This window comes from Bombus affinis, chromosome 8, assembly GCF_024516045.1.
Source record: "Bombus affinis isolate iyBomAffi1 chromosome 8, iyBomAffi1.2, whole genome shotgun sequence".
NCBI lineage: Eukaryota > Metazoa > Arthropoda > Insecta > Hymenoptera > Apidae > Bombus > Bombus affinis.
In genome coordinates this window covers 2,546,494-2,560,457 of record NC_066351.1, presented here as the reverse complement: position 1 = coordinate 2,560,457, position 13,964 = coordinate 2,546,494, and the positions used below count along the sequence as shown (strand labels likewise).

Here is a 13,964-nt window from a genome sequence, read left to right as displayed (position 1 = left end):
AATCCAAGTTACAGAGATGGCCAACGTAACTTCTAAGGTACTCATACTTATTGTTTAGTATCCATCAATAGAATTGAACAATGTAAATTGTTTGAAAAGAAAGTTGGAACAAAGCGTTGCTTGAACGCAACATTAGCCCTTAATGGATTAATGCACGCTTCCTTCCAGACATCAAACTTAACCATCTCAGTATTCAACCAAGCTTAGTTATGAAGTTAGCCTTAACTTTCGGCAACCTCTTATACAAAGTCCACGAAACATCCTGGCGAAACACATCGATTAATTCTCCATCAACGTTCCTAAAATCAAGACACGAACCTTTGAAAACTAACTGGATTCTTTCAGCCTGATTGCCTCGATCGGTCAATTAATGAAATTAATTTGTACATGTCGCAGGACGTGTCCACAACACGTCTGATCACCTTCTCTTCAAATTACAATGCGATTTGGAAAGCAGTCAGAGAGTGGGACAGACACGTCTGCGAGGGACACCGCAATGCCACAGACGCTCGTGACAAATCTCATGGCTGACTTGCAATTGTAATGTTTAATCAGACGTGTAATTATGTCTACGGTCGATGTTGCCAACCACTCTCCAGACCAGAGACGAATGAAATTTCCCTCGCATTCAGCCAAGTCGAATATTCGCGAGTACGTGATTACACGATTTACTACGGTCCGCACACGCTGTTTCCGGCTCTTTCGCGCGGCGCCCTCACTTCCGGTTCTGCCTTTTCCCCCTACGCCCTCTCTTCGAGTAACAAACGTTCGTCAACTCACTCCCGAAATGCTTTTCAACGAGACAGTTGTTTAAGAATTTAATTGATGAGTGCATGTGGTTGTTGAACTTTGATATTTTCCTTCCTGAGAGGTGTTTTGAAGAATCTTTTTTAGGTTTCTCTGTAAAGTTTCAAAGTTTCTTTAACGACTGTTTAATGTTATTCAAGATATTTTCTATGGCTTTTTAACGCGTTTGTACGCGCTCAAACAGCCGCGGGTTCATAAAAGGGTTGAAGGAGAAAAGGAGGTATAACCCAGAAAATTTACACAATGTGGACTGTATTGGTTTTTTGGATGCGTGGCTATTAACACTTTGACTGCCACGTTGGTCATACCAATATGACCGACTACGGTTCCTCCTGGTACGTGGTGACGTCACACGGTGGTCATTGATGACCGGAGTGCTTGAACTTCTCACAACTGTAAAAATTATATGAAAATTGACAGTTAGGGCATTTTGAATATAACCGATAAATAGAAGATACTTTGAAATAAAAAGTGCTCCATTGAACAATTAAACATTTTTATTAGAACATCAATAAAAAAAAATGAGAACAAATCTTGCATCTAACGCTGCACTATGTTTGCATCCATATCTTTGAGGGGTAATCTACGAATATTATTGTAAACACACCTTAGAAAATAATCGTAAATACTGCTTTATAATCATATAATTGAAGTTAAAAGTGTCAACATACCTTACTATTATATATATGCGGAGATGAAAGGACATCGGAGCCTTTCTTTTGGAATTTTTGGGAAGATCCCCAACACTTTAGTCTAGACTATTATAGCTGTACTTAAATAATAAAACTGAGAAATAGTTGTTTATGATTCAATTCGATTATGTTTGTCCGAGATTTGTGACAGTGGGCTTGGGCTCGAGGTGACACAACTAGTCACTGAACGTAGCCACGGTCACGGAATGGACGTTTTTACCTAACAGAGATACAGAGTAGTTGTATAGTTCTCCTTAAAAAAATATAGTTGTAGCGGGACACAGGTTCGAGGACAAATCAAACCATGTGTGGTTTTGCCTCAGAAATGTTAATATTATGGGACACACGTTGTATTCATAATCAAACTCCGGGCAGGCACAATGTCGCCGCTACGCGGGTCTACCTAGCAACGGCGGTTGGAATTTTGTTGGTATCCCCGAACAGCATACAACAAAACGAACGCGATCGTAAGAAGAGGAAAGCTTTTTTCAGTCTTTTATTCGTGCGATCTCCCTGAAGAGTTTTAACATCGTCTTTACGAGCAGTATATACCGAGCGTTCCAGCGAACGTTATTTTGTGCTTCAAAATATATTCTACATTTAACAAAGAGTTACCTCGTTGACCGTGGATTCGTTATTGAACTTAAGATTATTGTTAACTCGACATATAGAATGAGCAAATATTGTTTACTAATATCTTCTACACGTTTCAACAATATATTCTGCACGTTTTGCTTACGACGAAATAACGAATGCGAATGGTTTGTTGAAATAAACGAAGCCTTGTTATAATATGTCGCTGTCAACTGTTACCAAGGCGCCACGGTGGTCACCTGTGACCACCAATAAGATAAACGGTCCATTGGGGGAAGAATGTTGTCTTACATCATCAATTTATTATTATTTTGCCATTATATGCTTTGAATAATAAAAATACTCCCGTGGCGTCCTGAGCAAAACATGTGATTTTGTCGTGGCAGACAAAGTGTTAAGGGACTGTCCCTTCTGGATATAATCCAAAATATCAACTGCTATGTCGTGTCCGGTGGTCAGACCACGACCTTCGGTTTTCGTAAACTGGCAGACAACTGTTATTGACGATTGACTTATTTGATCGTAGACAGCGCCAAAGTCCTCAAAAAGATCCGTAGTCTCAATTTTGCCTCACTATTGATCACTCAAGATAGAGGTAAAAGGTAAAAATTTGCTTCTTTTACAGAGTGGTTTATAACGCTGTCGGCCTTTCAAGGTTTTTCGGGCCTAGACACCTTTTCGGGCCCGATCAACATAAACTCTTACAAATGTAATGTTTCTGAATAGCGTTTTTATTAGTCGTTAGTCTTTCACAAATGGGTTATTGCGGAAAATATTAAAACATTTGAGGAATGTACTAACGTATAATTGACTATTTAAATATTTTAGGTTTCTTTGTATACTTTTGATAAGTATCTTTGAACTATATAAATTTTCAAAATAGTTTCAAATGTGATCAATATGCAGTATCATAATAGTCAGTAATCATAATAGCAAAGGCACGTAATATATTCATAACAAGTTTTACAAGTATTCAAGTTCTTTCGTGAATCTCTAAATATTACATTCTTCAATTTTGAAGTTTATCAATATAATCATTACAATCATGTTTCATTAAAGAGCTAATGGAATTTCGAAAGTTTTCGTGTCACACACATAAAAAATTCATACAATTTTCCATTCATTACCAAGCAAATCTAGAGCGTCTTGCCCTGGGCGCCAAGATTTTATTTTAAAGAAAACATGGCATTTCACACAATCTATATATTATTATATAAATATTATTATATATAAAATATTATTATATAAAATTTCCGTTCATCCTTCCTAATAATTTCTAGCTAAAACTTATTCCGTGATCAATTGCAATCGATCTAAACTTATCCTTTTCCTTTTTTTCATTATTTAATTTGTACTTTACAATTTGTCCAGCTGGACATTTGGTAAATTTTTCTTACTTAATTGCTAAATAACATATGAATGGCTACCCCCAATGGAATACCATCTTCGAATGCTCTAAACTTGTAACGCAAATAATCGGTCATAATTCTGTCATAATCGGAAGTCTTGTCGTATATCAATACATATGCTTACTACGAGATATCTCGTGGTTGGTAGTGAATGGGCTAAATATTTTTGAAAAGTACTGTACGAAAATCTTTCCTGTGTATTTGGAATTTATGTGGCACACTCATCATATTAATAATGTTACAAGTGTACGCACAGCGTATTAGCTGGCGGTTGAAACATTATTTCGTAAATAGCGCCGTTCATAAAATCCCGTGGGATCCCGTACAGTTGAAATTTTCGAGATATATACGATTTTCTTGTCAATGTCATCTATTCTGGTCGCAACTATCGCGTCCTACCGCAAATTTTCCATCGAAACACACGCGTTCAAATTCGCTAACAAGTCGACACTGAATGGTAGACCGTAATTTTGATACATCGATGAAAATGATAGGTGAAATTTATCTGGCTAGGACATGTACCACTACTCGTCCGAATTTGTAGAGTAGCTGGATTTAATCGTTGAGATATTAGTGTGATATAGGAGATATCGAATGGTTTTTGAATTTTCGGTTCTGTTAGTGCATGTTGAAGTGACGTGATGGGTTATAAACGTGGCTTTTACGTTGATCTCAAATAGAGTAAATGTTTTGTAATATATACAGCAGGAAATTTTGTGAAATAATAAGAATCATTACTATCAATGTAATACCTCGATCATTTGCAACTGTTGAGGTTATTAGATGTATAAAGAGAGAAAACGCGTGGATAAAGTGTAAGGTACAAAATATATATATGTCGGGTTTTCGTTAGAAATTTTAGGCGCGTAATAATTAATAAGTATAACAAAAACTAATGACAATATTCCTGGGCTCAATAACGAATCCACGGTCAATGGGAAAACTCTTTGTACGTTAGAATATATTTGGTAGCACGCGGACACGTTAACTCAGACGCAGGGTTACTTTCAGACTAACTGCCAAGACGATGACAGTAAACTCTCCAAGGTGATTGCAAAATAAAAGACAGATACAGTCACATTTGTCAATTACATATTGATCGGGAATATCAACAAATTCCCAAGCGCCGTAACTAGGCAGTCCTGCACAAACCAACATTGCTCCTGATCGAGACTTGATTGTTTATACAGCGTGTCCCTCAACATCGGTACTTCCTCTGTAAGACATTTCGTTCATCCCGTGACCGTGGCTACGTTCGACGACCAGTTATGTCACCTCGAGCCCAAGTATTGGGGATCTTCCTAAAGAAAGGCTCGATGTCCCTACATCTCCGACATATATATTTAATTTGATAGAGATGTGTAATAATAAGTAGGAATACAATTTGAGCTGGTCCAGATCCGCACGTTAGCAGTGTTACCTTATAACTGAAAAACCCCGAAGCCAACGTCACCTGTCTATTGTTTGTGGTCTGCCTTCATGCCAGTCTTTTGTCTATATGCTGTCAATGGCTTCAGCGCTTGAGAAAACTAAAAAGACCAGATGTAGAGTTTTCGTAAAAGTGGTGACCACTTCAAAAGCAATGAATACTAATGTATGAATATTATAGTTTTATGTAAAGTTTGATTTAATTTGATATAGATATATAAAATGAGTTTCATGATACATACAGAATTTCGTGATACGCAAAGCGAATTTTGATATTAATTCGTATTATTGTAGTTTCAAATTCATTCGTTTTAAATATGATGCACATTATAGCTGAAGATGAAATTTGATGTAGAACAGAATAAAGTAAAAGTTTCAGAGCATTTGTATCAGAGAATTCTATGAAATAACGAGAATCATTTAATGTAACAAAAATATAACAATCTACACTTCAAAAACCATTTTTAATTTATATATACGTATATCATGATTGAACATATAACTTGATGCAGAATAAAATAAAAGTTTCATGATATATTACAAAATCCTAAAAAATGACAAGAATTATAGACTACGATAAAATATTAAAAATCGTTTAATTTATTATCCATATATTATGAAATTTATTTTAACGTATAATAAATCTAATTAACATTTTAGAAGCACTTTCTGAGTATTATGAAGGATCGGAATCCAACAACAAATATCAATTGTTTGAAAATACACTACATTGGCTCGATTCCCATTCGATAGGAAGTTTAAAAACCTTCATTTGAGAAAGTTTCTCTTAATTAAACGTTGGCTAAGACACGCCTTGACAGCGAAATTTTATTAACATTCTGGTCCGTATAAGGAGACTAACTCTTCGTAATTAAAATGAGGGTAAAAATATCGATAGAAAGCACTTCATATTTTCAAAGCATATTGTTTATGAAATTTAATAAATAATCGATGAATTTACTGATCGAACCTCTGAACGTTCTTTACAATAATTTATTAACTAATGATATGAATCCGTCACAATAATAGTATTAGGTTGTCCAAAAAGTGTCTTTCTTTTACAGACGCGTCTTTTACAACGATGCATCTTTATACAAACATGAAACTAAATCTGTCGAACGTTGTGATCTTTATTTTGATAGAACAAAATAATTCGATAAAATAATATAAAACTGAAAATGTTGTGCATCCATTATTTCCTTATAAAACGTAAAAAACTTTTCGGACGACCTAATAATATTCTTTAATATTTTAATGCCAAATAATTGTAATCTGTAAAAATTCATTTTTACGCAGAACGAAGATGAACAAAATGGAGCAGATCCCTGAAGGCTGAGAGCGAGCGGATCCTCGATATGACCGGCTGGAGAATGCGGCCGACCGCATCGGCGCTCGGCGTCGTCGCCATTGTCTCCATCATGATCACTGCCATGCCGTCTGGTAAACATTCTACTGTGTTTTATAATATCTTTTTATTTACATACAACAAAAGATGTAGATATTTTTTCTTGGAATATGTGAAATCTTTATTATATATATTATATATAGATCTATTGAATCTTTTATATTTTTCTAAATAATTGTTTCAATTCGGTGACTATCAATTTAGAACTAGGAGTCAATAGATTTACAAACGTTCGTAGTTTGAAAAAAATATTCTACAACTACTACTTTTTTTATTTTTTTAATATCACACTGATGGATCGAAATACTTGTTAGGGTTAGAAGTTTGCTGCGTTCGATAATTTAAGCAATTTCTCCTGACCTTGCTTATTGTACAATATACACCGTTTAGCGCCTGAAGAACCACCTAATTTTGACCTATTCAAAGACGTGATTCTAAGTGAGTCCCTTGAATGAGATGGACTTATTTGGAGCATAATGAAACTCAGCTATTTGGTGAATTTTACTGACTAATGAATTTTCTGAACTACGTGAGCTTGGTGGTACATTCTCGGCTTTTGACACGAATTCTGAACTACAATTTCCTTCCTGGTTTACCTCCTCCAAGAGTCATCCTCCTGATCGAGAGTCTTCAAGATTGCTGCTTAGCGTGCCTCCATAAAAACAAAGACCAATTAGCATCTCCGTGAAACTTCGTGATCCTCTCCCACCCGCAGGAATCATGAAAGGTGGCCTCTTAGATGACTATGACAAAAGTAGACAAAAAGAAAAGTAGCGAGACGTGACCGTTTGGAATGCTTAATTTATGACACGGTTGTATGTAATAGGAATTCAAATGATCTTCTAGGCGTGAAGTTCCTTTTTTTTATTATTTAATTCGTACTTTACAATTTGTCCAGCTGGACATTTGGTAAATTTTTCTAGCTTAACATTTTATCGACCGATAGCTTATTAATCGGCTTTTTGTCGCCGACAATCTTTCTCATTATTCGAGCAGTAATTTGTTATTTAGTACTGAGGTACCTTGCTCAGTTGCGTCAGTTCCGTTGCTTTGTAAGCTCCCATAGTTTTATACGAATTTGAAAAACTTACCGTTCGCGATGAACGAAAAGAATGGTATTGGAGAGCCTAAACCAAAACAAAGCCGGTGCCAGGGAGAATCTGTGCCCGAGCTGCTATGCTGTTGAACCGCTAGCGGTCAGTAAAGTGTTAATTGCTGAATAACATGTGGATGGTTACCCTCAGCGAGATACCATCTTCGAGTTTGACTGTTTTATTTCTTTAGTGAAGTTAATGGGGTGTTTTCTTTTTAGTCTTCTTTCTATAAGAGTTTTGCTCGCTTCAGCAGCCAGCTGGTTTGGTTGTGTTGTCGTTCTTTCCTTCTATTTTTTTGCGTACCTGCCGATTTCTTCTTTAATCGTTGGTATTTTTAAGTCTTTCCTCGTTTCTGACAAACCATGGGGCGTTGGCTATTGTCTCAGTACTTTCGATTGTAGCGACTCTAGTTTATTTATGCGACTCATTGCTGCTATCCCTCATAGTGATATTCCGTACGTCCAAATTGGTTTTATTATCATTTTGTGGATTTTTAGTTTATTTTCTATGCTGAGTTTAGAGTTTCGACTAGTTAGCCAGTGTATCTAGGCGTGAAGTATCCTTTCATGCAATAGCCCAGATATTCTAAACGAAATACCACAGCTGTGATACAAACTGTGTTAACGATGATCGCTAACAATACTTTTGCTCGAAATATTAATAATTTTAAAGAAACAGTGCCCTGCTTTGACACTCCAATTATCATTTTACAAATAGAATATCATCCTATAATCTATAATTTTCCTAAATATTCTATCAATATACATATATAAACCATTAATAATATTGGAAATCCAGGAGGAAAAGACAATAATAGATACTCAATTCATTTGCATCTTCCAACAGAATGGAATTGACGTGATAGTGTAATTTTGCCATCGTATCACTGAATAGGCTCTTCTATCGGTTTTTGTCGGTGACGTGCAAAGTCCGACGAATTTTCGCGACGAACGCGATTATTTACTCCGGTCACATGTATCGCTGCGTAAGCGATTCTGTTCGGCTGGCCGATAAATGCTTTGACCGTTCACCGTGCTCCATTGATCGAGTGAAAAAAACACATAACACGAGAAGAGATCACAGTTCGTCGCTTTTTATGACACTGCCCACCGCGTCGGCCGGAAATAATCTGTGAAATTCGTTTACGCGCAAACAACTGACCTACCAAAGATTAATCACGTCCATCATCGAAGATAAAACATCGTACCGGTATTTTGTGACCGAGTTACAAATATTTTAGTCTTGTGATTTATGTCGAAAAGCAATTAAGTTCCTGTTACCCCTTAGCATTAAATAGCAATTGTCTTATTTCTAAATAAGAAGATTCTGATATTATTATTATATTAATTATCTACCAAAAATTATATTCAATTTAAATTAGATATAGTACATTCAAAATAGAATAAATTAAATTTATGATTCTATTAACACGTTGACACCACACACGTTAACCGCGACACTCGTATTCGGATGACAGCAGTTTCCGGTAGGGCCGCGTCACCCGTATTCGGATGTCGCTTATTTGATTACGAAGGATCGTCGTAGGTATTTGAAAAGATATTCCAAAAGAAATAATAAAACTATTGAATTGTTATAAAAATAATACGAAAATGGTTTATTAAAAAAAATATTTAGAATGTAAAACTTTAAAGCATTCTATACATAGCTGAGGTTGGTGGGGACAATTTGGACAATAAGTTGTTGTTTTCTTTAAATTCTCTCGTGTCTTTGTTCGACGTCTTTTATTTGCATAACATAGTTTGCATGCGCGTCTAGTGCTTCTTCCGGAATCATTTTTCCGAACGGCAATATTATGCTGACTCCGTTGAAGACAAGGATTTTTTGTATTTTCAGACAACCCTAATAATTTTGCAACTAATAATTCTCTAAATATTCTAATATTTATACTCTTCCTTGATGCAATTTTGTAAATCGTCAAAGCGTTTACAACAGAAATTCCCAGAAGGAGCTGAATGCCAAGTTTTTTGTTCCATTTGATTCCTTTTCTAATTGTGGTGGCATAAGAAACCATTTGGCCGGAAAACCTATACCACACTTTCCTTCATTATATTCGACAACAGCTAGTGGTTTTAATGTTGCGAACAAACGAAACGAGAGATCATTCTTGAGACCACCATTTGTGCGACTCGCATTACTAAAATATCGATGGGAGTACCTAGCAGAGAACACTTGGTACTGCGGTACGCGTGGCCTGACGGAGATTTCCTTGAAAACACGCTTGGCAGTCAACGCGTTAATTAAACCATTCTTTAAAGATGTATACAACAGGGACAAATACAAATTGGAAATACTAGTTATCATTCATTTTTGTTAACACTGAAACTATTTTACTTTGGACATTTGGAGAAACACTGCGGATAATCGGTGTTTTCATTCGTAGATGAAAGCAAGAATAAAAGCAGCGAATTCAATGAATTCTTCACAGTGTTGAACATTCTATGTAACCTTAGCTACTTAATTTAACAATGCCTCCTTGTATACTTAATATACAGTAGGGAACAAAAGACAGTTTAAATGGTAAACTTAAGCGAAGAACACTATAATTTTACAAAACAAAAATATTTGGCAAGAACAATGAACAGATACAATATGTAGTCCAGATATCACTAAATAGTAATACTAATAACTAAGATATATACTAATATTATATTTTTCATCAATAACAGTATCAGCTTCGAACATTTTCTGTCCACTACCCTATAGCTAATTTTTGGATTTCTCTTTGATGAAAAGTTTCCTGAGTCCTTTCATCTTACTTCCAACTTTACTCCCAACCTCGATTCTGAAAAACACTTCTCAACACGCTAGTGTTTTTCGACTCTTAGGGAGCTAACTTTTCAGTGCTTGAACGAGTCTACGATTCTGCAAAATGTTCTTCTCTCATTTCCGTAGTTACGATCGCTCTTCAACGATTTCCTCTCCGCAACTTCCGATTAGCCTGACGTGTAATCGCGCTGTCTCTGCTTCTGGCGCGAGCTAAGCTCGCTTTGCGGATCCATAACGTCACGGTAAACATTTTCCTTCAATATCCGCAATATCAGCAGTGTAATGAAAGAGGCTTGCGCGAAAAGAAAGAGGAGGAATCGGTCTGATAACGAGGGAAAAAATTTTGGTTGCGAACAAACGAGAGTGGCAAAAATAATCCGCGAAATTCGCCGGCGAGCAGGAGCTGCAAATCGCGAAAAATTATGATCGATGTGCACTGTTCCGCAATTAAGCGAAGTTACGTGACTGATCGCCCTTTCTTCGGCCTGCAATTACGGCAAATTAGTACAACTTTTTCGCACGTCCTTCGCTTCTTTCATCCGTCTTTTTTCCACTCCATAACATGCCATTTTGTATAGGTCAATCCACGATATTGTTGCAAGAATTATAACCCTAGCATACGGTTTAAATGATTTTTACAATTGGTTCTTCATTTAAGACATGTCCCAAATGATGTATTAGCTATGACTAGACTGCGAATAAAGATAGCTAAAGAAATGGAACCTAAATAAATATTTGTTTTACACTCCAAATATTATAGCGACCGTTTTACTTTGGATATTTTATGCAATTTTGTATATTATATGTATTCTTGGCGTATTTGCATATTTAAATTTCCAAGTAAGTGCATCAATATCCTCAGTCTAATGATGACACAAATTTCAAGTTACCTTACAAACATGTCTTTATTTATTAATAGACTACAGATTATAATGCATTTATGGAAAATTTATAAGTGGAACAATACATATGATATGTAAAAATAGAAAAAATATTCAAAGTATAGTACCGGTGATGGTATTTACTAGATGAAGTAAATCTTTATTTAATTCCGTTTCTCTAGTTATGTTCATAAAAATACGATTTTTCACAGTATCTAACCATTAGTTTGTTGGACGTTGTATTATGAAATTTGGTATTACAATTGTGATTAGTTGAAAACAGCACATATCAACCTATCAGATGAAGATCCAGTTTAGACAGTAACTCTGAAAAACAAAAAACCGGTACTCTCTTTGATCTTCCATGAAACATCGCCGAAAAGAGGGTGCAGCGTCGTAAATGTCCTCGTTTCTTTAAAAATCGTGCCAGCATTCCTCCAATCTTTATTCTCTCCCTTGCAATAGTAACAAAAATCTCCATGATACTACTTTGTATGACTTTACACAGTGGTATCCAAGCTTCTTTTTCTTCTTTTGCTTTCTTTGAATTTCTACTATTTTCAGACATATTCGAAAAATATTGGAATTAAATCCTTTTAGAGATAAATTTTAAGACTCGAAGAAATATTATTTTCTTATGTAAGCATACACTTCAAAATATCTTGCAAATTAATATGCAAGCATCTGACCTAACAATAAGATTTAAGATATTTCTTCCTTCTTGTACCTTTCTTCAACATAGTTGGTTGTGAGCCGAAAATAGTGGATTATCATAAACGCATACCTAAAAACTTAAAACTCTTGATAACCTTTCTAAGAACCTAAATTAGTTATCCAAATAAATTAGATAATTTGTTGAAAATGACAATGTGAGTTCGCGCTCCTCATCCATATGCAGATGCGCTAGTTATAATAAATAATAACTAGAAGATAGTTCTAGATACAATCGATAGGTTTAAGATGTTCTTTTGGTTTTATCCCTAGTCCATGTAAGAAAGTGCAAAGAAGGTTTTTCGGCTCAGAACGGTATGATAGATTTATGCAAAGAATAAAATGATAGCTATTGCGATACAGAAATAAAAACATAAATTATTTTTAAAATTTTTATCCGTTTACCTGGATTTTTTAAAAATTCTTCCAATTTTAGATTATGCTACTTTCCAAACCGCCTCTTTTTCTCTCGATCAAACAACGGAACTTCTTTCATAGAAAGATAAATTAACATTTTCACGTTGGGTGACACCAACGCGTTGTCAAGTGCAGGCCAAATGTTAGTGTCTGCTGATACCACGTTGGTGTCACGCGCAAGTCAACTTTTTACGCAAAGTTTATCATCTTGAAATTTTTTACCAAAAAACACCGGCAACTGGATAAAGTTACTAGCATATTTATGTGGATGGCAAAGTGTTAATGTACTGCATAAATAGATCAATGTAAAAATTAATATTCACGAAATCAAAATTTAATTATTGACGCGAGATTGGAAATTTCATGAAGTTGTGTTTCTGCTTTTCATTTATAATAGCAAATTTTTAATTTTACAAATAAATTCTTTTATTCAACATCGCCTTTCCTGATAAAAATAAATAAATAAGAGAAGAAAACACCATCCAATGGAACGCATTAAAATGAAGTTTCCAGAGTGTGATGATATTTTTTCAACGGAAGGGAGAACACGCTAGACCGCGAGGAAAAGAAATTAGATGGTAGCATTGTTACCACGGGCGACAGCCGTCTGGAATTTTTCCGGCCGCCATGGCGGCTATTTCGTTCCGGAAGGGCATTCCAGCGAGAACGTTTCGTGAATGCCGGCCACGGAAGAATGCGACGAAATTTTAATCCGCGTTATAATTCCTACGGTAAATGGCGTGAGTTTCGCGCCAACGTATGGAAAGAATGCGTAACAAGACGAACTACTTCCTCTAGAACTTCCGGTAATTCTCCTGAAGCGGCACTCAAGCGAAAGTTGAAGAACGTTGGAATTAATTGTTGCAAAAGAACAAAATATAAACTATAGAATTTCGACTAAGGATAAAGTAGATGTTCGTTAGAAATCACGCGTGCTTATTCATTCTGGATTTCTCAAAAATTTAGTTTTAAATTTTTCTTAAAATAAGATGACGTTTTAAGGAGAAGAATGTGGACGAAGAAAATGGAAGGTTGAATGTGTGTTAAGCAATCAGGATTTTTGAATTTAAGATTCATATGATAGCGCATCGTTAACGACTACCTATATAATGTAGTTGTTGAGCCAGAAAATTGTCAGACGTCCCGTACAAATTTAACTGCGCTCATAAAATTTGAATTCTTCAATCTCGTTTAATATATTTTATCGTAATACGACTGGAATAAATTTATTCTTCTTTCGATCTGCAGGCTAAAAAGACATTACCCTCTAGATTTAAACATTAGATTCAGCTAGAATGAAACATACGATAATGACTTATTATTCACGTTATAGTACCACGCCGGAATAATTTGCTTATAATTCTCAATGAGAATTAATTGTAAACTACTTCGAAATAAAAAGAAAAAAAAATTCTTCTTTCGTCCCGAAATATATACATGCTGTTCTCATTATTATCAACCTAACTGTTAATTTATTATTATTAATTAATAACTTTTCTTATAGATAGTAATCATATATAAAAATGAAAGAAAAAGATAGGAGAGAAATATAAAATATTCAAATCCGAATATTTATTATAATCTATTATAGTATAAATTGTTAAATAAGGCTACGTAAAATCCATTAACAAGAACACATTTCTCAGCTCTAATTAATCCAGTATATATCGCTCTGTATCCTTATCTACATATTAAGTCCCTGACATTCAAATGTATACATCAAATCCCTCATCCACATG

The 13,964-nt window shown here is 35.1% G+C and overlaps 1 protein-coding gene across 3 annotated transcripts in view; it reads left to right on the top strand.

Moving 5' to 3' along the window:
- The window catches only part of LOC126919391 (uncharacterized), a 389,648-nt gene that overhangs the window by 285,841 nt on the left and 89,843 nt on the right, over positions 1-13,964 (top strand). For all 3 annotated transcript variants that reach the window (XM_050728585.1, XM_050728582.1, XM_050728584.1), the window contains one exon: positions 6,227-6,370. In XM_050728585.1, the coding sequence (XP_050584542.1) occupies positions 6,286-6,370 (85 nt within the window). In that variant the 5' untranslated portion in view covers positions 6,227-6,285. The remainder of the gene's footprint in view (positions 1-6,226; positions 6,371-13,964) is intronic.